Raw genomic sequence first — 26,873 nt, 5'->3', positions numbered from 1 at the left:
GCCCTCCTCACCACCTTCCTCACCAGCCAGACAAAGCAGCAAAGGCACAGGAGCAGACATGGGAAAAGCCTGCACTCTAGCCACGGTGCCTGCACCCTTGTCAGGTGACTGAACACGAGTTGTCTCATGCAAATGTGCCCTTCATCACTCCAGAGAAGCATTTCCTGCAGGCAGCTGCATCCTGTGTGCCCTGTGAACTGCTGCGACTGGCCATGTACAGACAATACTGGAACACGGCATTCAAGCTCCAAAAGGGAGCTGTGGAGAGGAACTGAACAAATCAAACATCCTGTCCTCTCAGAAAAACAAAGCATACATAAAGGAGATCCACATAAATAATCCTGTACTCCACAGAAAACGCAAAGCTCTCGTTGCACTGTCCTTAGACTGGCCCACATGGAAAGCACGGCTCTAGGAGGGACAAGCACCCTGTGCAGCAGCAGGTCCCAGCTCCATGCAAACACAGCTGAGGAGCACAAGAGGGGATCCAGGATAGTGAAGAAATACCAAATGTCTCTCAGGCATTGTAAAGGGAGTAAGAGAAAAAGAACAAATGGCACATTGACACATGCGTCTGCTTTTGTATGTCAACTTCTTTTTTTTTTTTTTGTCTAGACTATTATGGTTTCAAATTTCTTTGCAAAATGAAGGTTACTGAAGCTGAATTGTTAGCAAAATGCAGAACCAGAGATTCCACAAAGGGAGGAAACTTTTAGAAGGGAAGTTTTGAAACTAGTGAGAAATCTTTAAGGAGAAGAGTTCTAAGAACTGTTTTTAAGACAAAGCTTTAGCAGCCAGGACATGGCACAGGACGAGGTGTCTGTAACTGAGCCTTGGACACGACCTCAAGGAGCACGTTCTGTACACTGCCCTGGAAAACCAAACCATGGGCACAGGATTCAAAAGTGTGGTCCAGAGGACCTTTTATCTGTTATGGGCACAGGAAGAAACTCGTCACAAGGCTGTTAAATAAATCTGTGCATTTCCTTAGAAATCTGCCTAGCCTCTCTAAAACCACTTCAGGAGAGGTTGTGTGGCTGGGAATGAAAAGCTTTCTCTGTGTTATGTGGAGAATCAGCTCCAGCCTGATGTCCCTACAGTTATCAGTCTTGTTAAACACATCCTTGCACAAAAATGAGGAATAAAACAGAGGATGAAGAGGAGAATGGAGCTGATCATGTATCCAAAGTGAGGAATTTGTAAGCATCACAAAAAAGGGATCAGCGATTCCTCAAACCTGGATTATATTGTGGTGCATTTGGGAAATGGTAACATTGCTCAGCCTGTGACCATCACCCCAGCCTCTGTTATGCAGAAGTGGTGGGGGAGGTTTCCTGCTTTCAGTTTTCCTTCCCAGAGCTCTGATGAAAGCCGTACAAGTGCATCACTGGCAATCTGGGGCTCTGCACAAACAAACACACGTCCTTTTTTAGTATCCACTGCTCTGTTTAACCCACCACCTGGAATCAAGGCAAGGGATCCTCTCCTGTTCTCCCCTCCAAAAATGGCAAAAAGGACAACATGAAAACACCACCACAAGGAAGCAAAAAGAATATCCTACCAGACTTCACCCTGTCCTGAAGTCTTCTGTGGCAGCAGCAATTCTCCTTTCAAAGGGAAAATTGAGACAGGCGCTACCACCGGATATTGTATGATTCTATTTATCTCAGCAAGTTGGCTCTACGAGTGCTCGTGAAAGAGCAGAATCATTTAAACCACCTTCAGAGAAAAGAACAGGGAGAACAAAGACTCCCCCTTTTGACACCAGAGAGCTTCTGCAACAGTTCTCTGAATTTCGAAGATGATGACCTTATATTCTGGCAGTCACTTACCTGAGGAAGCTATGTTTTAGTTTATACCCCATTCTGCCTACTGTGGGAAAAGAGCAAACCAGCAAGGGCTGGAGACTGAGTCTTTTAGCAGGTTTAATACGGACAAAAGGTGATGCTGAAACAGAAGCAAAAAGTCAAAATACCCTGAAGAAGTGGTAAATGGCACAAGTGCAGGGCATTCTTTCCTCAGTTCCCCTCACACCCATGGCTTTTTTGTTCTTTGATGATGAATTCCACAGTCCCTTTTTTCCTCTGCTAGCAGCCTCCCTCCCAGCCCAAGCCCCTGAGACAGCTCTAGAAGAGCCAACACTGCTTGCAAACAGCAGCAGAGAACTAAAGCAGGCTCCAGTCACAGTTCGAAACTAAAGATGAGCAGTTTTAAGTCGACAACTCCATTGCTTTCACACCTGTCCTGTTACTGGTGGTGTCTCCTTTCAAACAGTGAGATATAAGCTCCTATCTCAAAACATGCAGCACATCCTAGAGGCAAAGGAAGTGGTGAATCCTTTCTCAGCTGAGCAGCAATCCCAGCCGACAAATGCAAGAATTACAGAACATATAGCCTTTTTTTTTTTTTTTACATGACTGCTGAAATCTTACCAAAATTGGAAATCAGACAAATTGTAGGGAAAATAAGTTTTCTTTACTATTTCTGTGCCTCTGAATCATAAGAAATCACAACCAAACTTCTCTCTTCTCACAAAACTACTCAAGAAAATGACTTCTCAATAATAAAATTATAATTCCAGACTTCATGGTTGAAAGCTAAGCCTAGAACTGTGAACAGCCTACAAATCATCGCTTCATGAATCTGGAAAAATGAATCAGATCTGTAAACTGCCTTGTTAATCTCAAAGCCAAGCACTACCGAGTCAATGTTCACGAGGTAGAACTCTGGCCTTTCTCAACGTACAGTATGAAAAAGAAATCTTGGCTAATGAATTTCATCACTTGGTCCCAGACAGGAACTACATTCTTTCCCCCACCCCACAACTGCTCCTACTTGCAAACTCATTCCCTCAGAGGGTGACTAATGTGCAGGACAGTTCAATGAGCAGTAAAATGTTAAGAACAAAGAGCACAGGCTTTGTCTGCAAGGCAGAAGAGACAGAAACATGGTCTGGTGAACTCATCAAAGTCAACGAGGATGGGGGAAGGTGTCAGGAGATTCAGTGAAGGTGGATCCAAGCTAGAGTCGCTGACACGGGACACCCAAAACCCTGCACTGAGAAAACCCAAACAACTCTGTGCACAACAAATGACTTGAAGACCATGATAAAACAAACGGGCAAGAATTACAACAGTTGAAAACATACTGGATTGAAAATCATTGGCAATAAGGATTCTTTTTTTAATTGTTATTCTTATTTTCACTACTCTAATGGGAAGGCTGCTTGAACACAATGCTGCTTTGAAAAGCAACTCAAGTCTTACTAGCCTTTCTTATTACAGTTAACTTGTGGGTAATTCATGCCTACCTTCTCTTGCCTGCCTTGGAAATGGAAAATAAGGCTTAATTTCTGATAAATAAAAAGTACTGTGTTGACATGCATACATGGTTACCAATATTCTTTGGCTTCTCACTATTTTGGATCATGGTTGAAAACAGAATTTCAAGGGAGAAGCAAATATCTGCTTTGGCCTAATGACTTATTTTCCATAAGAAAATTGATATAAACAGTTACTGGGTTTTCTTCATCTACTTTTTGTAGTCAAAATGTTATTGCTGGCCAACATAACAACAGTACTCATGATTTACTGTGTTTTATAAATCTTGCAATGACTTTCCTATTATCTCCCATCTTCCTCTCTCATTTATGAAGGTAAACAGATCTTTTAGTTCATTTCAAAGACAAACTCTAAAGGCAACCAACAAAAATCTGGATGTCATTAGTTGAAAAATCTATACTGAAACTGTACCGAGAAAGGAAACTGCAGCTAGTTTTAAACTCACAATGGAGATGCCAAGACCCTGGTTAACACCAGTGCAAAAGGTACATATAGGTTAAAGAGACCCAGTTCCCTGACAAAAATAACTACCTTCCATAGTGTCACTGTGCCAGAAACATCTACAGGCAAGTAACAGACCTGCACTTTCTTTATACAGTTAAATTACATGGATTAAAAAAACCAAACCTGTCTCTCACCGTAAACACAGATACTACAATACCATTAACATATAAAAGGGGTAGGTTAGAATCCTGTAAAACCAGGGGAAAAGCCAGTCTGTCTTCCCTACTATCCAAAATTTGATTAAAATAAGACTAAGAGAAAGATGCGGCATGGACACAAAGCAGCTTACAGCCTTCCAGTGTTCTGGGCAGGTGAGATGTCATCCACACTGTCCCCAAAAGCAGGCAAGTACAGGGCAGTCAAATGACACCCAGCAGCAGCACCTTTCCCTGCCTGGATGTGTGGAATGGTTGCTCCTCCTGCTTTCATTTGCACATGGAATGTGCACTTGTGACACCGGTCATTCTGTCACCGTGAGAGGAAGCTTAGGTTAGATATTCAGAGGAGGGTTTAAAAGGCACAACAAAAAGTGCACTGGTTATGCTAATAAATAATCTAGCATACAATCCTACATGTGCCAATAATGTCATTTGTATTGAAGGAACTCCAAGTATGTCTGTCATTAAAAGATTGTGCAACTGCAGCAGCCGAAGATGTTGAAAACTGCATTCTACAGCAGTGGTAGCAATTTCAGAGCTGTGTGCAAAAAATGTGATTAATTACAGTTCACTGGGTATTTTGATAGTAATACAGGAAAATAGCTTGGCATAGAAAACCCATCTGATCAATTCAGAATGCCATCGAGGAGCCCCCCTGAAGCATAACCTTCTAGTAGTATGTACAGACAGCACTTACACAGGTTGATTAACTCCCAAATAAAAGTTTCATATATAAAAGGACAGAAAAATCAAAACTGTTTAATAAGACACTGTATGAAAACTGCATAAATTCTCCCCTAACAAAAGCTCACCTGAGATTATCCAAGTTTAAAGGAAACACAAATTGCTGCATATTCAGACATACATCAGAGCTGCATTTCTGCCTGTCCACATTTTGGAGGTGGAAGAAAAACAGCAGAGTCACAGCACGCATCAGCCAGGCTTATAAAAACCATCCATGATCCCTCCACCTGCAAATCCAGCCACACAAATTTCCCTGCTGCAAGTGCACCAGAGTGCTGACTGATCAGATACTGCTGCTGCCTGCAGCCACCTCCACCAGCAAAGCTGATGGCACTTGGTGAGGTTGATACAATTCTGCCTCTCCAGGTGACAGCCTGACATCACTTTGACAAGAAGTTCAGTGAAAGTTCTGATGCAATTTCAAACCTGGAACTGTTTTTTTTCCATGGGACAGCTTCTTATTAGACAGTAGAAAAACATCAATAAATAAATACGCACATGGATTCTATTTTAGCTTTATGTTATTTTCAAGATGACAGAGTTCTAAAAGGCATCTCTGATTTAATGTAATTCCTCCACAATTGTCCGTAACTTCCCCAAGTACTCCTGAATAAACTGGACCAGGAATCTTGAAGATGACTACACACAAATTCCCACCACTCTACTTGCCAATAAACAATCAATTCATTACCACCTCTTGAAGTACCTTGTAAATGTGCCTTACCCAGGAAGTAAACAGAATCGATTAGCTATGTCCTAAATAATCTAACAGAAGGAGAGAGTTCAAAAGGGGGATTTTGGGGGGTGGTTTTGAAGAATGAGGTTTTGAAGAATCCCATTCTTCAGGATTAAAAGGATTAGCATCTTGCCTCAAACTTCAGTAAAGCATCTGATCCCAACAACATCATACAAGCATTTTACAGAGGTGTTGATGCTTCTTCAAGTACTCTGCAATCATGTACAATTCACTACTAACAAGATTCCTGAAAGGAAACATCTTATGGTGCATTTTCAAATTCTCCTTTCTGCAAGCGACAAGATATACCCTGTCATTTCTGTAACACTTTCTGTAATCATGATGCGAAAAAAAGAGCTGATTTTAAATTTTGAAGCAATAAAAAAACTTTAATGAATGATTTGGACAAAAGTACTACAAGGTACTAAAAGTAGTGTAATTTAGAATAGTAAAAACAGTACTACAAGCAAAAGCATATGTGGACAAATAGAAATTCTGGAACCAAAACCAACGGGCTTTAGCATGGTAACAGCCTTACAGAACACTGAATCCTAGGATCACAGAATATGCTGAGTTGGAAGGGACCCACAAAGATCATCCTATTCCAGCAAATATACCAAAACACATAGGAACATAGTTCCCTAAAAAGCTGGCTACACTCAAATGTAAAATATTCTGTAGAACACAGAGACTTTAGCTGTATTTATATTAATATAGAGGTTTTTTTATTATGCTTTCAAAATAACTAAATATATCAGCCAATGGTAAGAAATACAATTCAGCTCATTTCAGGATGCAGCTAAATGTTTCAGTGATTCCAACGACATCTATCCACTCACAATCAGCCCTACTAATCAGCAGTTTATTCCTATTGTGATGGTACTAATACAGTTTGCAGCAATTCATCATATGCATTTAAAATCTCAGTAAAGCCCTTTGAATTAAACATGTAAGAATTTTTCAAAGCCATCTGAAACTAGAGCCAAGAACAGAAATATAATTTTGCATCATTTATTAAAAGAAATGAGGTACTTACCCAATGTCGTAGACTCAAAATTGATGAGAAATTTCAAATTAAAATCCTCAGTCAGGATTTTTTCAGAATGATGCATTATATGTAAGAATAATTAATTTTTTCTTATACAGATCTATTCAAAAATTGGCTAACTAATAGACCAAGACTTTTCCATAAAGCAGTCAAAATGGAACACAATGGCAGCTAATAAAAGACAAAAAATCCTGAATATGGTACTTTTTTTCCCATGACTGGTGGGCCCTCTGAGAGTTGGGAGATGAAAAATAAACACTATATCGTTAATTGTGTTAATAATTCACCTATCTGTAAATAAGAAGTCAGACTTACTCAAGGTTAGATGAGGTCTGCTATATTTCTCTAGTAAAGTATTAATTACTGCAAAAGGATATTACTTTCAAACAAAGATCAATTCCCTAATCAATAGGAGTCTATTTTGACCGCTTAAAAAAATCAGCCTAACGGATACTTTTCTGAAATTGCTTTGGTTCCCCAAGACATTATATAACCCTAAACTTATAGTTCTTAACATTGATTCACCTTCTGGTATTCAAGATCCTGTATGTGACAATGCTTTAAACATGCCATGCACATTGATTGTGACACGATACCTTAAAGACCTAACAACAACTGCTCCTGAAGTAACCTCAGGCTTCACTGCAAGGAAGTGCAGGTAAGTTAGGAGGGAAAAAACCAATCCCAAACCAAAGTTTCCTCTATGTCCTTCCCCCATTTGTGTGAATATAACACGCAGCAGGTGCCAGAAAACCAGAAGTGTTCTAAACGCACGGAGATCATAAAGCGGTTTGTTGATACCTGATGAATTTCAAAACATTAAATTATTTCAGCGTTGTTTCATCACTTGTTTAGGACGGACACCAACAGGACAGGCTTTGCGAAGAGAAACAAACACGAGTGCCTTCAGTTTAAGTTTTTGCTTTTTCTTTCAAGAAGTCATTGGACATGTCTTCGCCATTTCTCACCCTTGACTCAACTTCCTGATTTGGCCAGCAGCTGGAAGGATGTTAATCCAAGGGTACGAGAAAGGAAGTGGTAAAACATGTTCTCAGCCCTGCGCTCTGCATGTGCACAGCAAATGGATTTTGAACCCACAGCATATAAATAAAGCCTGTATTAAGTGAGGACAGGAAAATTGCTCAGCAGAAGAAACCAGCCTGTGCCTTCAGCAGCCTTCTCCTCTCTCCTTCTCTCCCCAGCAATACTCCCTCCCAATTCCAGGGAGTCTGTGATTAGGCAGTAACTACACCTTAGCCGTCATCATGAGCGGTGTGACCTGCAGCCAACCAACATTTCCATTCCTCCTGCCCAGCTGGGGCAAAACAGAGCCACCAAACGCAAGAATGGCATCGGGAACTCCGATGATATCCTTGCCAACATGAATGGTGTGACACCAGGTTCAGAAAGTAACACGTGTTCCCATACAAAAATGCACCTGGAAAGAACTGGCAAGTACTTCAGGAGAAGTACTGCTCTCGTGACAGTGAAGTCAGGAATAGAGGACACAGGGGGGTTTGCTACTTTGGGGTTTGTTTTGCAAAAAAATGCACACTTTACTACGAAATTAACGGTTAGCAGAAAGTTTAGGGTGCTAAAAATACAAAATACAGATTCCACTCAGCTATTCTCCTCGTGCAAGTTAAATACCTCAAGCTGACAGTCTGTTCCTGAACTTTCCTAAGTTCAGTTTTCTCCTTAGCAGTTAAGATCAACTTAAAAAGCAAACATACAACATGTAAAACATCAAACTCTTGCTAGAACAACTTCAGCAGTGTATGAGACTGTCGTGGAAATTTGACTTTTCCTGTCCTCAAGAAACTGCCATGTATGAAAAAGATCGCTCCTGATAAATATATCATGGACAGCCCATTTATAATGCTTTAGCACCTGTGACTTTTTCTCCAAGTATTTGATTTAGCCTGTTTTAGCGTAACTGAAGGCCTGCAACATCTGCCAGCAAAAGAAATTCCTGTTAATGGCAGGTAACTACCAACATGTCATTTCAAAAGCTTTTTCAAATGCAGAACCCTGAGAATGACAAAACCAAAAAACCAAAAAAAAAAATAAATCAGAAGTGACCAATACAATTCAAGTACAGACAATGCATAGTAGAAATAAACAATAGCACATGTCTGCTCAGTTCACAAGGGCTTAGTGCAAACTAAAAGAATAATTTGTGTAATGGAGGAGACAGAGATTCTGGATCTGAGTCTGAGGTAGGTTGAAGCTGCAGTGCCAAAAAGGGGAGGCGGCAGCATGGCCCTTTCAGCATCAGAGAGATCTAAGCAGCAACAGTTGCCTTGTTTGTATGGCAATAACCCAAATTCAGGGGAAGCTGAAGGATACACTTTCTTAGGCGTGCCAAAAAAGCCTCCTTCATCTGAAAAATACAAAAAAATTTACATTTTTTACCTAAACTGGGAAAACACAGTGTCTGTTCCTGACTGCAACATTTTTACTTTATTGAGACATTAATTGCACCTGAAGCTCCAATGTCTCAGCTCCATGAGAATGGGAGGAACAGGAATGCACCAGGCCCTGTGTATCCACAAAGTCATGTAACCTACTGAAGTAACTTTTACAGAAAAAATCCTGCACATTTTGGGTAGGTTTCCCACATTGCTATATAAATAAGTTGGCTATTGAGACTTTATACAACACATCGTGGTATTCACTGTTAAGCACAGAAGAAACTGCTGGAATTCTGGGAAAGAAGAACATGAAGCTCATAAAATTCTGATTCTGCTTTCCATAACTTGTCTTACTCAAGTAAGCGTGATGAGAGCAGTGCTTCAGTATTGCACAGCTGACAAGTTATTAATGCACAGAAGCAGCAGTGGAGATTTGAAGAGTGGGTGGCTTTCAAAATTAGCTGCTAAGTGGATTTGACAGGTGTAAAGCCAGCTGCTCCTCCTGCCTTCACAAGAGAAACACTGAGCAGAATCTGGGGATGGAGGTCTTCTGGCACAGCTTTCCTTCATCTGGACAGCCATGCTGGACAAGTACCATGCTGGCATCTCTCCCTCACTCTACAGACTCTCAACAGGTATAGCTCAACAGATAGGCTTTTAAAAATATTTTTAACATATAGAGAAAAATATTCTGTTTGTGTGTATCGCTCTATACACAGGATCTATAAACACACATATATATAATATAGAAATTTATATTACAAGTCATAATTTATATAAACAGCAACAAGTAAGACAGAGCGATGAGTCTGATGGAGATACACAGTCATTTTCCAAAGCTCAAGCTCTGGAAGCTGAATTTCCACAATACTGTGCTGAAACAACCACCTCCATCCACCAGCCTATATCCTGCTCACTGTGGAAAGCTGGTCTTTCTAATTCACTGAAAAAGCGCAGATGCTCTAGACAGCTACAAAGCAATTTGTTTTCTTCAGCACAAGCGAAAATTTTGTTCTCATAAATGCTGTTAAAAAAAAAAAAAATCAAATACTTCAGACTTTCCAGTGAATTCCAGAGACTCCAGCATACCTCGTGGCTCTTCTACACAAGGAAGCTGTGCAGCAGGTCAACACTGATGCCAAAGTGTGAACACAGTCCAGGTACACTGACACTAACTCCAGTCTGGCTGGGCTCTTCACAGCGGTATAACCATATCCCAAACCAGCCTACAGTTATAAATATCAATATGCAAGCAGTCACCCTGCACTGAGCTCCCTGCAGCTGCGGCTTCAACTGCTCTGCTTCAAGTGTCAAGCTTGAATAAGGAACCTCAAGATGCTTTGTCTGTCCTCTACAGAAAGACATGTAAATCATCACCAGCATTTCAGTGCAGTCTGACTTTGGAACAGGTGTGAGAGACAGAGGCACACTCAGCTGGGAGCACGGCTCAGTTACAGCTGAGGACAGGGGATGCTAAACTCTGTCTGAGGTTTTTTTAACTGGCACAACCCTTGGAGAACAAGAAAGGAAAGAACCTGAGCTATAAAGACATCCAGGATGCTGTGACATACTAGAGCAGATTTCTCTCGATGAGCTGCCAAAATGGCAACTCCCAGGCTAGTATGATCAACATGAGTTGAAGTCTAGAAAATACTCCATTCTGTTTGGACTTCTGTAGCTTCTATAAATGAAATTAACATTAGGAACTATTTTTAGCACAACACTGAACTACAAAAAAAAAATATTTCACTTATTGTATATATGTGAGCATGCTTTTAGGAAAGGAAATCCTTTCACCCAGAAAAAGAATCCCCACTGCTTACAAGTGCAAGTTTAACAAGAAAGTAAAAAGGAAGCCTGCCATTAGCCAACATCTCAAGAGAAAAAACATTGAAACAACCAGTGCAGTAGAGTAAAGGGCACAGAAAGCACCAGGGCCACATAGAAAACAGCACTGCAGTGAGGCTTTCCACCCCATCACTCATTGCCAGAGTGGGAAGCCACAGGGCAACACCCATATTTCCTAACAAAGCATCTGGGGAGGTAGATCCCAGTTTTTTGCTCCTCATTTGGGGCGTGTCCTGGGAAGGTAATGGCCTCTCCCTGGCAGGCTGCATGGAGAGAGAGCAGAGACTCCCAGTGAGCAGCAGTTTAAGAGAAGCAAGTGCCAAAGTACACAGGAGGGATGTGGTACTGCTGGAGACGTTTATGTTCTGTGGGAATATTACAGTAATGTACTCTCCAACAAAGTAATCTTTGAACCATCTCCAAGTGCTGTTCCTGCATGTTACTGTCTTTCACAATGCAGCAAAAATCAGGTCATTTTTGCTCTGCTGAGTCAGTTACTTAAATTTTCTCTCCCCCAAGCTCCAAAGTTTTCCAAGAAGCTGACAGCTTCCACGCATTTTCTCCTCTATTGCATATATCTTATCTTTACCCCATATTACCAAGGGATGCAAGCACTAGAATTTTGATGCAGAGAATGGAGTACCTGAAAAAACCACTATTAGTTTTTGATTGTTTTCCTTGGAAGCTACAGCACTTCCTCCCCTCAAATTTTGCAATATCCTCAAAGTTTTTACTTATTTGTAGGACTCAGAAGACCAAGTTTTCTCTCTGCCTTACTTTCCATATCCATAGTAATCCTTTGTGAATTAATTTCTTTTTACTGCTGGAGTATTTTGAGTGTCCGCTGAGGATTTAATCATAGTATCTGGCAGTGTATACCTCTATTTTTCATTGTGCAGAGAGAGAACAGGCTGCAATGAAGTAACTGAATATGCAGGGGAAACATCAGCAATACCTCTGGAAGCTCCTTATTTTGACAGGGATCAATCTGATCCATGGGATCAACATATAAAAGAGAAACTGACTCAGAAATGCTAAAATTAGATCATCAAGACAAAGAAGAAAAATCCTTGAGAGCGTGAAAAAGCGATAGCGTGTCACAGTATAAACAGAAATGAACAAGGAACCTCTTCTACTTTCCATTGTCATTAAAAAATAAAGAATTTGATTTGTCTCAAGGACCTCTGGAAACCCTGTAGAAGCTTGCTGTAGAAACTGCACACTTTCTTCTTTAATCATGACACAAATGCTAATAAACTGGCACTTGAAAAGTATTTGCTTCAAAACCCAACACAATCAAGCCAGCTGAAGCAGAATGTGGTCAAGCAAAGGGATTCTGCAATGGACAGCTGGGACGGAGGGGCAGGGAGGGAGGAGGGAAAAGGCTGCAGAAGGTCAGAGGATGTGTCCAGGAATGCCACTCCTCACAGACTTCACCACCAAGTGCCCTAACACGCAGGCAGCACAGGAACACACTGGGCTCACTCACATCTAAGCAGAACAAAGGCACCCACCACCACCCCAAACAAACCTCAGCTCCTCCCTCCCTCTCCTCGTTAGCATGACAGTCAGGCACTGGCCATTGGAAATCAGCTCCAGACTCTCACAATGGAAAAGGCTTGGTCATTGCCACTGAAGATTCATTCTTTGTCCCTATTTTTGCTCTAAGTTTGGCTAAAGCTCTATATTCTTGCAGAGCCCTGCACAGAGTCCCAGGATAGACTGTTCTCAAGTGCTGCTTTAGCAATGATTTCACTTGTTCCAAGAAAGAGAGACAGGCAAACAGATGTGTTCCTTTTTTTATTGGGGCAAGGGGGAGGTTGAGTTGTTCTTCCAGCCTCCCTACCTCAGGAGATATGCATATTCAGGATCTCCTCATGAAAATGTATTTTAGCTTTTATCTATATATTCCTCAGAAACAGAGAATTGCAGGGGAACCAGTTCTTGCTGTATCTCAGCCCCAAAACTGGGAGTGATAGTTACTGCAGGCCTTTGTATTAGTTGAGACCAAAGGGCAAATCTGTTGGTTTGACAAGGTGTAAAGCTAATGAAGCACTGTCCTCATATTCAGAGCAACAAACTATGGTTTCTTCTGGTTTATTATATAAGGATTCATGCTGAATTCACAAGCAGCACTGGTTGGTTTACAGATATAAAAAAGGCAAGGCATACTTCACAAAACAAGGCATACCCAGTAGAACACATGGAACACCCCGACTCATCATCATCCCAGGCACCCAGCTCTGCCCTGCCAGCCAAATGTACCATTCCCCAGTGCTGTTTTTCATCACACTGTACTCAGTCAAACTGTTTACTCCTTTGCTATCTACCCTGCACAAGACCACCAGCTTCTTCCAAAAGGAAAAGGCCAAAATAAGATAATACTTTTCCTTTTCTACAACACTATCCCTTTCCTGTTGCAGAAGTTTCATGTGTGCCCTCATTCAATGAATTCGCTTTTCTCTATATCCAATTCCAATCCTTTTCTTTCCAACCTCCTGTGGTCTCCTAGATCCTTCACCTGAAAGTACAAACTTGCCATTACCTATCAACCTTAGACTCATTTAATCATAACTGCATTTTCCATTACTCTTCTTTCCTTATTTTCTTTCCAAGATGATGGAACATGCTTCTTAAAATGCTTGTCTGAAATGTCTTTCTTTCATTTCTATCTGTAGACCTTCAACAATAAATTTTTTTTTCAGCATATCATTCAGGTTTCCAAAACCCTCTCCCCAAACAAAAATATTACAAAAAAGACACTCAGCCCACACCTTCCTATGCCTAAAACATGTACAGCTGATACTGTGCAAAAAGTGAACTGCTATCTATATTTCTACCACAGTGCCCTCTGCTAGTAAGTCTATCACCTTAAAGCTCTTCCTGCACATTATTCTATTATTCTCCAAAATGCCTCTAAGCTGCTTCTATCCTTTGTCATCTCTTTTTCTCCCTCTACGCTTTATTTCTAGATATTTTAATGTGCAATTAGAGAGGCAGTAATTAAATTCAAACTGACAGCTCACAGAAGCATTCTGTTCAGTCCACATTAAAACCTTGGCTCCAATTTGTCACCCTGCCCACACATGTACTTCCATCTCCCCTCTTGGCTGCTGAGGGCATACCACCATATTCCTAAGACTTCAGACTGAATTAGATCATGAACATGATTTTATCACTGATCTCTAACATCATAGTACCCAAACTGTTTCTACATAGATAACTCAATTTACTCTCCCTAAAATACAACTACTCTTTATCTACGTACAGGTCAAAAAAATTTATTCATCATGTCAATTGCTGCCAAGTTATTTCTGAGAAATTCAAAACCCAGTTCTGCCTCGTTCTTGAAGTACTAGTGACTCCCCTAACTCATCACTTTGAGCCTATCACTACCTTCTTCTTGTATCTTTGTGACATGCAACCCCTTATTTACCAACCTCAACTGATGCTTTCAATTTCAACACCTTCTCTTGGCTACTTTTTAACATCCTTTAATGTGGGAAGGCACACCACTCACTTCCAATTACCTACGCTTTTTTTCAAAATCTGTACTTTTATTTTTTCCTATGCTAACACTTTGGCCAAGAAGTTTTCTCCTGCAATGACATGTGTAAAGCATGTCTATTACTTTAAGATAAACAACAAGCAGTTTACCAAACATCTTCTTCCCCATTATCCAGGCTACACATACACTGACATTGCTTATCACATTTCTTTAGGCTTCTCGACAGTCTTCTCTTCTATGACTGCAAAAACCTCACATGCAGGGTGATTTCCAATTATACCAGCTAGGCAGCCAAGTCCTCCAGTGCTCCCAGGAAATCATCTCACAAGAGAAAGAAGCATTTGATTACAGCACGAGCAGCCTGGGGCACTACAGTTCCTCCCTCCTCAGCCTCCAACAGTGGCAGAGGTATCCAGTCATGTGAAGTCATCACAGTGAAATTTGTTACAGGGCTCCAGGTTCATTTACAGCCAACTCTTCACCCGGGGCAGGAACTTCCCTTAAAAAAATAATATCTCATCATGAGAAAAACCAAATTCAGGTGATAGTCTCCCCTTTTCCTGTTACTGAGTTTCTAAACAAGGAGAAGGAGACTGTACTTCCCATCTCGTCCCTTTCTCGGCCTGACTGTAGAGCCTAAAATCTTAAAGCACAGTTACTCAAGGTCAATGGATGCTGTGCTTTCAGGAATAGCTACACCTCAGGCACTCAGGCATTTTAAAATAGCAACATTTGTGAACAACTTGCATTCTAGACATTTCATCTATAAAGGGGAGATTACATCGTATCACACAACTGAGCGACAAAAGCAATCAGTAATTGTGAAGTATTCAGACACCAGACCGACAACTACCCACAGAAAGCCCCAGAGCAAGTGCAGACCTTGTCTTCTGATCAGGCTTGAATACCATACAGTAAACACAGGGTATATTACTCAAGGAAGAGGAGAAGGTGATAAGAGCCATCTAAATAAGCAAGCAGTTTTCATTCACTCCACTGAAGGCAAAGATTCTAGAGAAATCCTACATAAAATTTTCTAAAATACTGTTTTGTTGCATTTACGTAAGCACGCAAAGTAAAGCTGTACCAAAACCTTTATTTTGGTATGATTTTTTTTTTTTCCCCAATATTGTTCACATGGACAGGAATGCTTGAGATTTTTTTCCTTTAAAGGCTACATCAAGACTCAGCTTTTTCAAAATGTGCCTATTAACACGTCCACACCTAGGATTTCACATAAAAGGGCAAATATTCCTACTGCTGTTTGGCAATTTTTTATTTTTTTTTTTAAGTCTTGTTTTGGAAAATCAACAAACAAAAACCACCTCCACAACCGAAACACAGCACACAAACCTCCATGGAGCTCATCCACCGCAGTGTTTTGACAGGCTGGTGACAACACCCAGAAGTTCCATGCCAGTTTGAGCACTCTCACTGTTCCCCACGCCATGGTGTTCTCAGAGTTGCTATTGATACAGAGCAAAACCTTGGGAGGTCTCTGTGGAAGGAATCTGTTCTAATTACAGCTAATATCCTCTATCTGCACTTTCCCTCAAATGTGGTTTTTCTGGAATGGATGACTAGAGGGTTTGACTCAGGAAACAATTGCTAGAATATCTTTAGGCAGGCCAAGTACAAATGCTGAAAACTTGTCATCCTTAACATCTGAAAACTGACCTGACAAGCTATTTGAACCTCACTTCAGACTACACAATTTCAATTTTTAAACTGTAGAAGCAGGAGGCAGATCTTTTAAAAACCTTCCTTCTCATGCCTATCAGCTGCCCTAAGAATGTAAACACTAAAAAAAAAAAAATTGATAAGATAGAGATGGAAGAAAAAAGTTTTTGCCTTTTGCTGGATCAGCACAAGTTGGATAAAAGTGTCTGCTGGGAGAAAGGTTCAGCCCAAACACTTTCACGCATTAGTGAATACGTACTCTCAACCTGTGGACAGGATCAGCAGCCAGACTAGAATACTTTATAGAAATATACCCCTTCTAAACCCAAGAAGAATCTCTGTCCTAGAGGGTGAGATTAAAAGCATGTAAAATAGCAGAGTACTTAGTTACTGAGCTAAGATCTTAACAGATTTTAAAATATCCATCTCACTCAAGGAGAGACGGGTGACTTCAAAGAGCAAATGACAGGGTTCCCTAAATCTAAAAATTCTTGTTTAAGGATATACTAACTTGCCTGTACAAGCAAATATATGACAGCCTGTACATCCAGAAATGTCATTTTTGTACTTTACCCCAGTACATCAGCACAAATACACAAGCTGAGTCAAGTAGGAATATGAACCGAAGAGGAGTAAGTCAATCCCAAATCATCTATGGCTTTTTTGACCAGACTGCTTCATGACCTTCAGCATGACTGTTCCCACCCCAGCTCCCAAAAAATAATACCACAACAGCATTCCAAGAAATCCATCAGGTACTCAGAGACAATATGAAGAGTATATCAAAAGGAAACTGATACAGTAAAAGCCAGAGGAAAAAATATCATTGTCTAAATTCATTATGACTGTAAATGTCTAAAAAACCAAGACTAAAGTACAGATATTGAGCTTATTATCAAATATATCTGAGACTTCCCTTCACCTTTTTCACAAGTTTCTTGGAGTCTCCTTCCACCCACCAGCCTGTGAGGAATCTTCCCCAACTGCATACAAAGCAAAACCATCCAATACAGGAGGCTCCCAAAATCTCACACCTATTTGGCACTTCTGAAGACTTTGATAACACTGCTAGTTTCTTTGGAGAAAAAAGGCATACATGTTTAAAGCTTTCTAGATTATCTCATCAGATATATCTAAAGGCACATCACAAATGCACACAGCCTCCTAGCAGTTATCTCAACAGCTTTAAATGCTTGGGCACCAATCCAGAAAGAATAGTCACAAGTATCACCTCATAAACCAGGCAAACAATTACCACTTACTTGATTAATCTTTTCTCATCTTTCTGAACTCTGACCTGAATTTCAGATACCTTCTTTGTGGAAGCTGAGAGTATCACAAGCTTAAGGGTTTGTTGTTCACCTTAATTTCAATCCCCCCCAGAGCAGTAAGATGTTACTGGTAAATTTATATTTGTAAGAGCTTTGACTATGTAAAGTGACATTAATTCTATTATGTTGCTCATTGACCACTTTTGCAGTGCTTTAGGTTGATTCAAAAAGGAAGATGAGTGACACTATTTTCACATCGCTCCACCCCTTCAACACAAACATGCTTTACTAGTGTGGTTCTCCTTTTCTTACCCTTCACCCCCTCCATGCTCACCACTTCCCACCACCACTGGAGTAACCTAGACAGTTTCCTAAGGACAGAATTAAAGAGACTTAAATGCTTCAGTAAATGTAATTGTTAAAGTATCTTACCAATGCAGGCCATTGAATTTGTTTGATCTTTGATCCCTGAGTCTGGCTTGGGTCCTTTCTTTTCGCCCAGACCAGCTGGTACTCCACCAAGAAGGTTGCAAAATCTTCATAAACTTTAACCCATTCTCGCTTTTCCCATTCAAGGTCATCAAATTCCACATACACCTGGGGAAATTTAAGAAGGGAAAGGACATACATTATTGCATATACACAGCATATGTTCATCTACACACACTTTTCAATGGATACATTAAAAATTTCAATGCAAGGGTTTTTTTTATTACCCATTTTAATGCCACGGTTTTGAAATCATATAATCAGTTCCTGCACCACAGAAGACAGTTTTCTTGGCAGTGCATTTGTGCTGAAGAGAGGAGAGTTACTAAAACATTACCACTAACACTGGGTGTCTTATCTCACGAAAAAAAAGCATCACCCTAAGTATTAATAGTAGCATTCAAGTAATACATACAGCTATTTACACTTCTCATTTTCAGTTCAAATGCATATCATGTCATACAGACCAACCAATGAAATGGCTTTAAGGGAAAAAGAAGTCAGTTGGAAGAGCACCAAAAGGACATCCTCAGCCTGCAGACCTTGCTACTACAAGTAAGTCCAACACACAGCAGCTCACAGAAGCAGCTCAGCTTCTTGTCGGTTCTGTCCTCCTGCAATGCGGCTCAAAAAACCAAACCAAACAAGAAACAATTCCACCACATTTTGTTTCCAGCTAGATGAATGTGGAGCCAGTTTGTAACTATTTGATCTTGTGCTATCCCTGTCCCTCCCCAGCACAGCACAACTGGACCTTCTCCCCTCAGCTGCGTTCACCAAACTCCTAAGTTAAATACACCAAACCTTTTGTCTCCTCTTGTGCAGGGCAGAGGGATCTCAAAGCTATCCAAAAGCTATCTGCCCTACCAAACACAACTCTGCTCAACATATTACATTTCAAAATTACAGAATTTCTTTTAAATTTAAAAGAAACTCACGGTAGTAAGTTGTCTCTTTTCCCAGTTATAAGAGATTTCCTAAGAAAATTCAGCTGGCAAAAAAGAAAAAATGTCACTACTTGTTACATTAAGTGGACAAGGAGGGAAGATGTTTTCCTACCCTTCTGAACTTCAGCCCTCAGCCACACCCAAGGCACTTTCCAAATCTGGAGTTTCTTCCTCTGAGAAGAAACTTCCTTCTGCCTCTGAGAACTTAAAAAATCACTGTCACAGAAATATTCTTCCCTTTTAACTCTGGTTAATTTTAGGCCTACAACATACTTTCTTGTCTAGACTTTCTGTCTCACACTTTCTAACGTGTACTACACACTGTGCTCCTTCTCATCTTGTCCTTCTCCCTTCTGAGAACACAACTTAAATTTTCACCAGGCCACTTCTCAATCCGGTACTCAAGTTCAGCATCCCAATTTTCCCTCAGCGATATTTTTAACCCATATTATTCCTTTTCCTTTTCCCTTCCCTCTTTAAAGCATCAAATCAAGATCATCTCACCTCCATTGTTCATTACTACAGCTATGGCCTCTTATTCTAACAAAGAAAGTAGAAAACAGCAGCAAAAACTGCTTTCCCTAAAAAACCCACTTTGTAATAACTTAATTTCTAGAAACTAATTTTAAAATATGTAATAAAATTGCAGAATATTCATTTCTTAATCAAAAGAGTTAACAGGAACAGTTAACAGTAAAATTTTGAAACACTGGCAGGAGCGCACATCATATCCCAAATCATTCTGGCAGCATTCATTATCTTGTACTTGCAGCTACTTTGAACCTTTCTGGAAAAACATTTATTTTTAAATTTTGTCATTTGATCAATTGTAAAGACAACCTTCAGTGACAGTAAAACTATTCTCTAAATTCACCTTCCTCCTGCAAATTCCTCTCAATTATTTCAGACCTGTCAAAGAATTTTGTTTTAGTATCTGGAAAGACACTTCACTTGGGTAGTCTGTAGCAAGGTGTTAAGCAGTTCAGCACCAGACCTCACACAGCAGTAGACTTTAAAAAAAATAGGAGGCAAGGGGAATGAAGTGAATAAATATTTTTGCAAAACACAGATAAGTCTAAAGCGGAGTTAGCAGTTTAGAAACAGCCACACTCAAACATACTGTATCTTCTGGACACTGGCCAAAGCTTGTGGATAGCTGCGATACAATCTTAGCGTTTGTGTGCAAGTTTTGCACCCCAAATAAACCAAAATGCGGTGCAGCGACAGTGGGAGTTATTGCTGAGCTATCTGCAGAGTCTCCTGGCACCATATAATTAGATCTTCAAAGGAGCAGTTCCAAGAAAAGCGGAGAATGGAGCGTGGCACGGAGCCAGTCTGCCATTGCTCAGGGCACCGCATTCCGCCTCTGGTACCGTACGCGCACAATGCTTGGGAGTCGCTCCTGCCAGCTTCCATGCCAAGACTATTAACTATCTGCTGGCTTTTCAAAGTTGATTTTTGAAAAGCAGAAGCAAGAGAGACAAAAATGCAGCGCCCAGTCATTGCCCGTTCTCTGTTTGGCTGGGAAATTAATTTTTCCAAGGCAAAAGTAAAGCCTCTGAAGAATAGAGGCTTCCCCTTTCTCTGCACGCTGACCTCCCACATGGAGACAAGCACTATCTCAAACAGCACAATTTCTGAAAGGGAGTAAAAAGGGAAAAAGATGAGGAAAGGAAGCAATCCAGCGATCCACGCCAACAAAATAAAATACAGAGCCAAAGTCAGACCCTCTAAGGAGCGCAAAGCCTAAAAATATTTCATCTTCTTTGCTCCTCTGACGGAACTCTATACAGCAAGAAACTCTACGACATTTGCCTCCCTAAGAATGAATGTTGATTTTGAGACTTTTCGGCCAAATTTTGCTTCCTTGCCTTGTCAGCTCTTTGTGAATAGATATTATATGTGCGTGTTCCCAGAGCAGCTGAAGTCTTCTCACCACGTATGCATTCTCTTGAATAAAAAGGAGAGATTCCCACTGGGATGATATTATATTTATAATTGGCATTAACATGCTAATTTTGTAACTCACTGCTATTTTCCAACAGGAAGAAGCATAAGCTTTCAGCACGCTTTTCCAAGTAAAGCAAGACAACAAATTTATTTCCAATGGAGTCAGCCAAGCAATTGCAACAACATATTGTTATTTCAAAGCCCAAACACAACAATCACGGTGAAACGCTCTACATGCAGCACTGTGATCCAGAGTTCTCCAGTCATTTCTGCTCCAAATAAATACACCTGACCAAACAAATTCTGAAACCCTTTAGAACTGTCACAAAAGCAATGTTGACTTCCAAAAAATTTGACTTAAAATGTTAAAAGGCATAGTCTGTGCATCATGCACTTTCTTAAAACTACTTGAGTGCGTTGTTACCCAAGTTCTGTTTGCTCTCCTAAGGGAGGAGAGTACAGTTTCCCCTTTATCACCTAATAATTGTTAGCAAAATGTTTACTTCTAGGAAGAAAAAATTCCAAGCAACCTTTCTGAAGATGCTTTCAATAGGGCCAAGAAAGCACTATTTCTGTACAATATTAAATAGTCTTTCATCAACATGAGTTTGGCTGCTGCCTTCAAGGTGAGCCTCAGAGTGCATCCCACTGGCTTTCACTCCCAACACTTCTGTATTAAAACAGATAGAATATATCCATGTTCAATTATTACACATACATACTTCATAAGCAAATTATAAAGTGGAGAACTCCAGACTCAGATGATAAAAATCGTCTGTGCAATTCAAACTTCTTCGTTACGCAACTTAAGAGAGACCAAGACCTCTTAGCATGTAATCAAGATTCAAAAAATAGCTGTCAATTTTCCAGCCTTGTCATGCATGGTCACGTGAATACACAAAAGTAAACCTTGTATGTAGTTTAACAGAAATTTACTTAAAAACACACAACTGTAGAAAAGCACTTTTCAGTGGCAATAAATAGGGTATTTTTACAACAGGAGGAGTGTTTTGCTTTTACAATCCATGGTACCATCATCAAAACAAAACAAAAATTTTCAGTTTGACACCTCAAGTTATACAGAATTATTAAAAGAATCAGAAGCGACATTACAAGATGCCATGGCAAATTCAAAATACGAATCTAAATACTTCTTCCCTTTCCATATTCCCCAATGTTAATTGCAACCTGCAAATTTTAATTCCAGGGGAACATGTATTTAATGGGACATTTAAGAAAGGTTTATTCTTGGCCCAGTAACAAGGGTTCTGGGAGTTTTTTGTTTTGGAAAGAGAATCTACCTACAGGGAAGAAAATGCAGGCAGCCAAGGGAGCAGGCAATACCTCCTGCTGCTGCCCACAGAGGGGGATCCAGGGACCCCACACTGAACCACCAATGGCTGTGACGAGGGTTTGAAATTGGCACGAATGTGTCTGGAGTTCTCAACCCTGGACAACTCGGACACCTTGCTCAGCTCTGGTTTGCTTTCAGAGTGGAAAATTAAAACAAAGTACGCTAGACCCTGAAAATCTTGTCCATCTCCTGACTGAGATGCCAAACACCTAGCTGGTATAAACTAAGGCTAGCTGGAAGTGCACAGGGAATGGAGACAGTAAGGGTGCTTCTATAAAACTTAATCTTCCCATCCTGTTCCCAATATCCTTGACTCTGCAGGTTTTTACAAATTGTTTCTTCCATGGACTGCATTACCCAGCAGTCAAGTCTTTCTAAATATATCTTAACCTAACCAGATGAAATCAAAGCACAAGTTACTATGAAGCAAAAGAGCTTAACACAGGAAAATTATTACTTTGTTATGCAAGTGCTACCCATTTCCACATGGAAGAGTGGTGAAATAGCAACCAAAGGCAGCAGTCAGGATTTTTCTTTAATATAGGGCTTGCAACGTTGCTTTTTGTGACCAAAATTTTCTTTCACATTAACATTTCAGTCACTCTAAAATAAAAAGAGCTCATTAAAAGAGGCATTTTAAAATACATTGGCATTCCTCATATAGCCTAAAAGCAACCGAAACAGCTGAAATCATGGCAATAGATTGGTCTTTAACTAGCAAATACTTTAGCATTAAAAGATGGGATTTACCACTTCCATGTATTCTTTAAAATACAGCTTTTTTACTGCAGATCAGACGTGTTCATTCACTTGTATTTGAAGTCAACAAAGTACCTAGTTTTGACAAAAAGCACTAAATGTACCGTGCATTTTTTAGCCAGGGTGAGTAGATACCCACAATACCACAGAAAGTCTCTAGAAGACCTGAAAATGTTCTTGACAAAACTGGTATTCCACAATTTAAGGAACATAATAGCTTGTCTGTAAAATGCAAGAGCCTCTAACTCTCAAGCACCAGAAAAAAAAGCTGTAGAATCAGATGTTCTACAACATGAACACTGATAGCTCCTTAGAAGATGGGACAAAATAGTAGTGTGAGTTATTTTATGCCATTTCAGCTCTTAAAACATGAAATTGTTTGAATAAATATTCAGATCTGCACATCTGCTTTGATTATTTGTGGAGTTTGAATGAAGTCACAAATATAAGGGCAGAAGACTTAATTTTCTATTAAATGAGAAGAGAAAGTCCTGCTACTTTCAGATGAGCTGTGGAAGTCAAAGAGACAACTCAAAGATTAAATCCTATTTGATAGGCCCTACTACCATGAAACATCATACTGAGTATTCTGAAGACTTAAATTCTCTGTTTATTCAAAAGTAAATGGAATAGGTGTAGTATGCCAGCAGCAGTCATCAATCATTGGCTGGAAAGTTGAAGGTACAAAAAGAGAGGCTGGTTCATTATCTGCAGAGTATTAACTCTCTTCAGGATTCACAACTGCTTGGAAACTTTTTTTTCTTTTTTTGTGGTATAAAAATGATTCTAGGTCTGTCCAGCAGGAAAGCAGCAAGACTTACTTCCTCCCACTGAAAGACTACACATAACAGCATCCAGCCACAGCTCCTCTGAAATGCAAGGAGACAATGCCTCCAAAAACACTCTTCTCTTTACTGAGGGAAGAAGAAAATCTGCAGCCTCAGGATCATCTGCTCAAAATGTATTAAACCCTAGAGGAGCCTGTATGGTTGCTTGAGTCACACAGTGACAGACACACACAAGCTGAGGCCACACTTTTGCTGCCAACATTGCTCAATACACTTCAGAGATGGCAGAATAAGGAGGACAAACCTGCTCTCCCAACAAGCTTCTGAATAAAGCAGAGGTACACACTGAAAGATATATCAAATATATGCCATGTGCAGAAGGGAACGGGTCAGATATAGCAAACACATGCTCCAATAAACATGGATTTTCCACGTAGCTTCCTTATATTAAGCTTTAAAATATAAATATCCTACAAATACAGAGAGGCCTTGAAACAAAGCCAAATATTTATTTCCAGAAAATAATAGTCTCAAGGTACACTACAGGGTAAGAAACGATCAATATGTACAGTTTATGGTTAATTTTCAAACCTTAAATCTCATTCCCCAAAATGCATGCTTGAACACTGGCAATAAAGCAGCCTCTGCAGAAGAAAAATGCAGGAAAAAAATGGTTGCAAAACTGAAGAAAAATACCAGTACTATTGCAACAGCCTGCTGCAGTCTGTAGCTTGGATTGCTAAGCAACCAGCACATCACGTAGAGCACGAAGGAGAGATTGCAGAGAAGATGACAGAATAAAAAAAGCATCCTACTTGCATGCCCCAATACCATCCTTGAAAATAAAGAAAACCATCTAACACAGCTATGAGACTTTCATCCCACAATTTAAAACTCATATTCTGAACAGAAAGCTGAAAGGAGAAAATATGATCCACATTGAAATGAAAGGAAAAAAAACCCCATGCTTCTTGTATGTGAGTTTTAAATTCATTTCTCAAAGGAAGACTCCTCTCTGATAAAAAGATAATCTGCAGGAGTGCCAAGTTTTACTTCACAAGCTATTTAAAATTGCTGTAAGTGTTTCAGTTATTTGGCATACCTATTTTGCAAATCTTTTTCCAAATTCAGATCTTAACAGCAAAGTGAAGTGACACGCAAACCAGAAATTAAATCATGACTCTGCTGGACTTAGAAAGAAACCAAAGTCAAGTAGCCCCTTTTGAAAGATGTTTTACATTCCAGAAATTTACTGAATTACTTATCCCAAGTGAGAAACAGAAGTGACTTACTATTTTAAGAAATCATAGCCTATTGAATCATAACTGGGTAAAATACACACATCACACAAAAACCTGCTGACCCTACAGGCTTGAAAAAAATCTTTCAAATTCTTTTCACTATTACACAACACGGGAAATTTTTACTATACCTACATTTCTAAATGATGTCTAAAACCAGTAGTTAAGAAACACACATACTATAGAAAGCCTACAAATTCAATTTAAAAAACAGATTTTTGTTTTCAAATCAGATGTGATTTTAAGCAAGGTAAACTAAAAGCCAATTAAAAAACTTCAGTGATTTAAATTACTTGTTAAAGGCAATTAACCTGTGCTTACACTAACATTTGTAATGTCACATTAAAAAGACCAACACCTGTCACTTAATATGGAAATATTGCTAAGTTTCAGTTTTAAATTATTATGCTGTGCATATCTTTCATTTGAACATGTCACTAAAACCAACCAAATAATATCTATCAGACTATTTAAAAGACTAAATATTAATGGATTTAAGTCAGTTTTTACAATGAAATGGCATATTAATACAGACAAGGCTTGTCCACCAGGCCATCAGCAATCACAATGCACTACAGGAGGCTAAATTAAAATGACTGGTGAAAGGAATAGGTCACCTCCTAGTCAGAATTCATCAATTGTTATTGTTCCTCATCCCCAATCTGAGACAGAAACAGAAATCTGCTTCTCCTGAGGCAGGAAACTTAACCAAACAACCTGGCTGTTGCTTTAGCTAGCAAGGTACATCTGCAAAGCCACTCATGGGGAAACAGCTCAGCTTCAGTTCTCCCAAGAGTCTACATGAACAAAGCTGGCACTTTGGGCATGATCAGGACCTGAGCAGGGAGCTAGCACAGTGACCTGAGCTTTTCTGATGTCCCACTCCAGCCCAAACCTGAAGCACTGCTAGAGGGAATCAAGAGAAGGGCTAAAAGCACAGGACTTTCCCTATTTCTACCAAGAAAATCCAATCAGTCATCTTCAATAGGTGAGGAGCCAAAACTTTCCAAGGTTCAAAGGACTGACCCGAAGAACCTAGAGGTACTTATCAGTATCTACCCAGACAGAGGTTCAATCTGATTTATATGCTGCTACAAAAAGTGGTGTCCTCTCAAATCCACAGCGCAGACACTGATTAAGCACTGTCCTTTGTAACAGCCAATCTCTCGTTGAAGTGAAACAGAAGAGAGACTGTAAAAGAAAAGCAAAGTTTTGAGATGAACTTTTGATACTCATACTTTGGAATCCAGGCTAGGAAAGACCAAGTGCCTCTCAGCTGCTCTGCGTGCCCACATCATTCTCCAGACAACAAGCCAACCAAACCAGGAGTGGGCTCACAAACAATTTCTTTTTCTCAGATAAAGCCAGGGATATCAAAAAGACACCAGCAAATCCTCAGCATGGTGACAAATCACCAGAGGAAGCTGGCTGGTAGATTTTGTTTGTACTGGAGAGATTTTCTCATGGCCTAGCTCATATCAACAGCAAAAATTCCAGCAGACAAACTCACCCAATTCATTGCTTTCTTTGGTCATCTTACAGGAATTAAGAGAACTATGGAGGACTATTCCAAGAGTAACCAGGAAACCAAGAGAAAAAAAAATCAGCAACCGGAAAGAGCCCGTATATTGGAATTTTTATAAATTATTGTCAATTACAAAATGGTCATTTTCTGTATTCTGACAACGACTCAGTATTTGCTCTTGTAGCCAAGACTGTTAACCTTAGGCAACAAGCCAATCAAACAAATCCCAGCAAGCAGATGAGAAAATAGCAGTGACAGTAACCATAATCATAACCTTCTGAAGCAAGACAAAATGTTAGTGAAATACCTATCTACTTCATTGATCATCTGCTAAAATCTTTGGAGAAACCTTCCAGGCCTTTCTTCCACTATACGAGGACTAGAATATTTGAGTATGGAAGTTAGTGTAGCATATGAATTACTTTAAAGATTTATCTCTTATTAGAGAAGAACATACTACAGTTTTAACAGAAATTTACTGTCGTCTTTCCTCTACTTCACATGTTAT

General features: G+C 39.9%; 1 protein-coding gene across 2 annotated transcripts in view; it reads right to left on the bottom strand.

The window, feature by feature from the left end:
• The window catches only part of JMJD1C (jumonji domain containing 1C), a 158,330-nt gene that overhangs the window by 89,421 nt on the left and 42,036 nt on the right, over positions 1–26,873 (bottom strand). For both annotated transcript variants that reach the window (XM_040072008.2, XM_058421669.1), the window contains exon 2: positions 17,685–17,849. In XM_040072008.2, the coding sequence (XP_039927942.1) occupies positions 17,685–17,849 (165 nt within the window). The remainder of the gene's footprint in view (positions 1–17,684; positions 17,850–26,873) is intronic.

The sequence above is a fragment of the Hirundo rustica genome, chromosome 8 (genome assembly GCF_015227805.2).
Source record: "Hirundo rustica isolate bHirRus1 chromosome 8, bHirRus1.pri.v3, whole genome shotgun sequence".
NCBI classification, from domain to species: Eukaryota; Metazoa; Chordata; class Aves; order Passeriformes; family Hirundinidae; genus Hirundo; species Hirundo rustica.
This window is presented reverse-complemented; position numbering and strand designations above follow the sequence as displayed.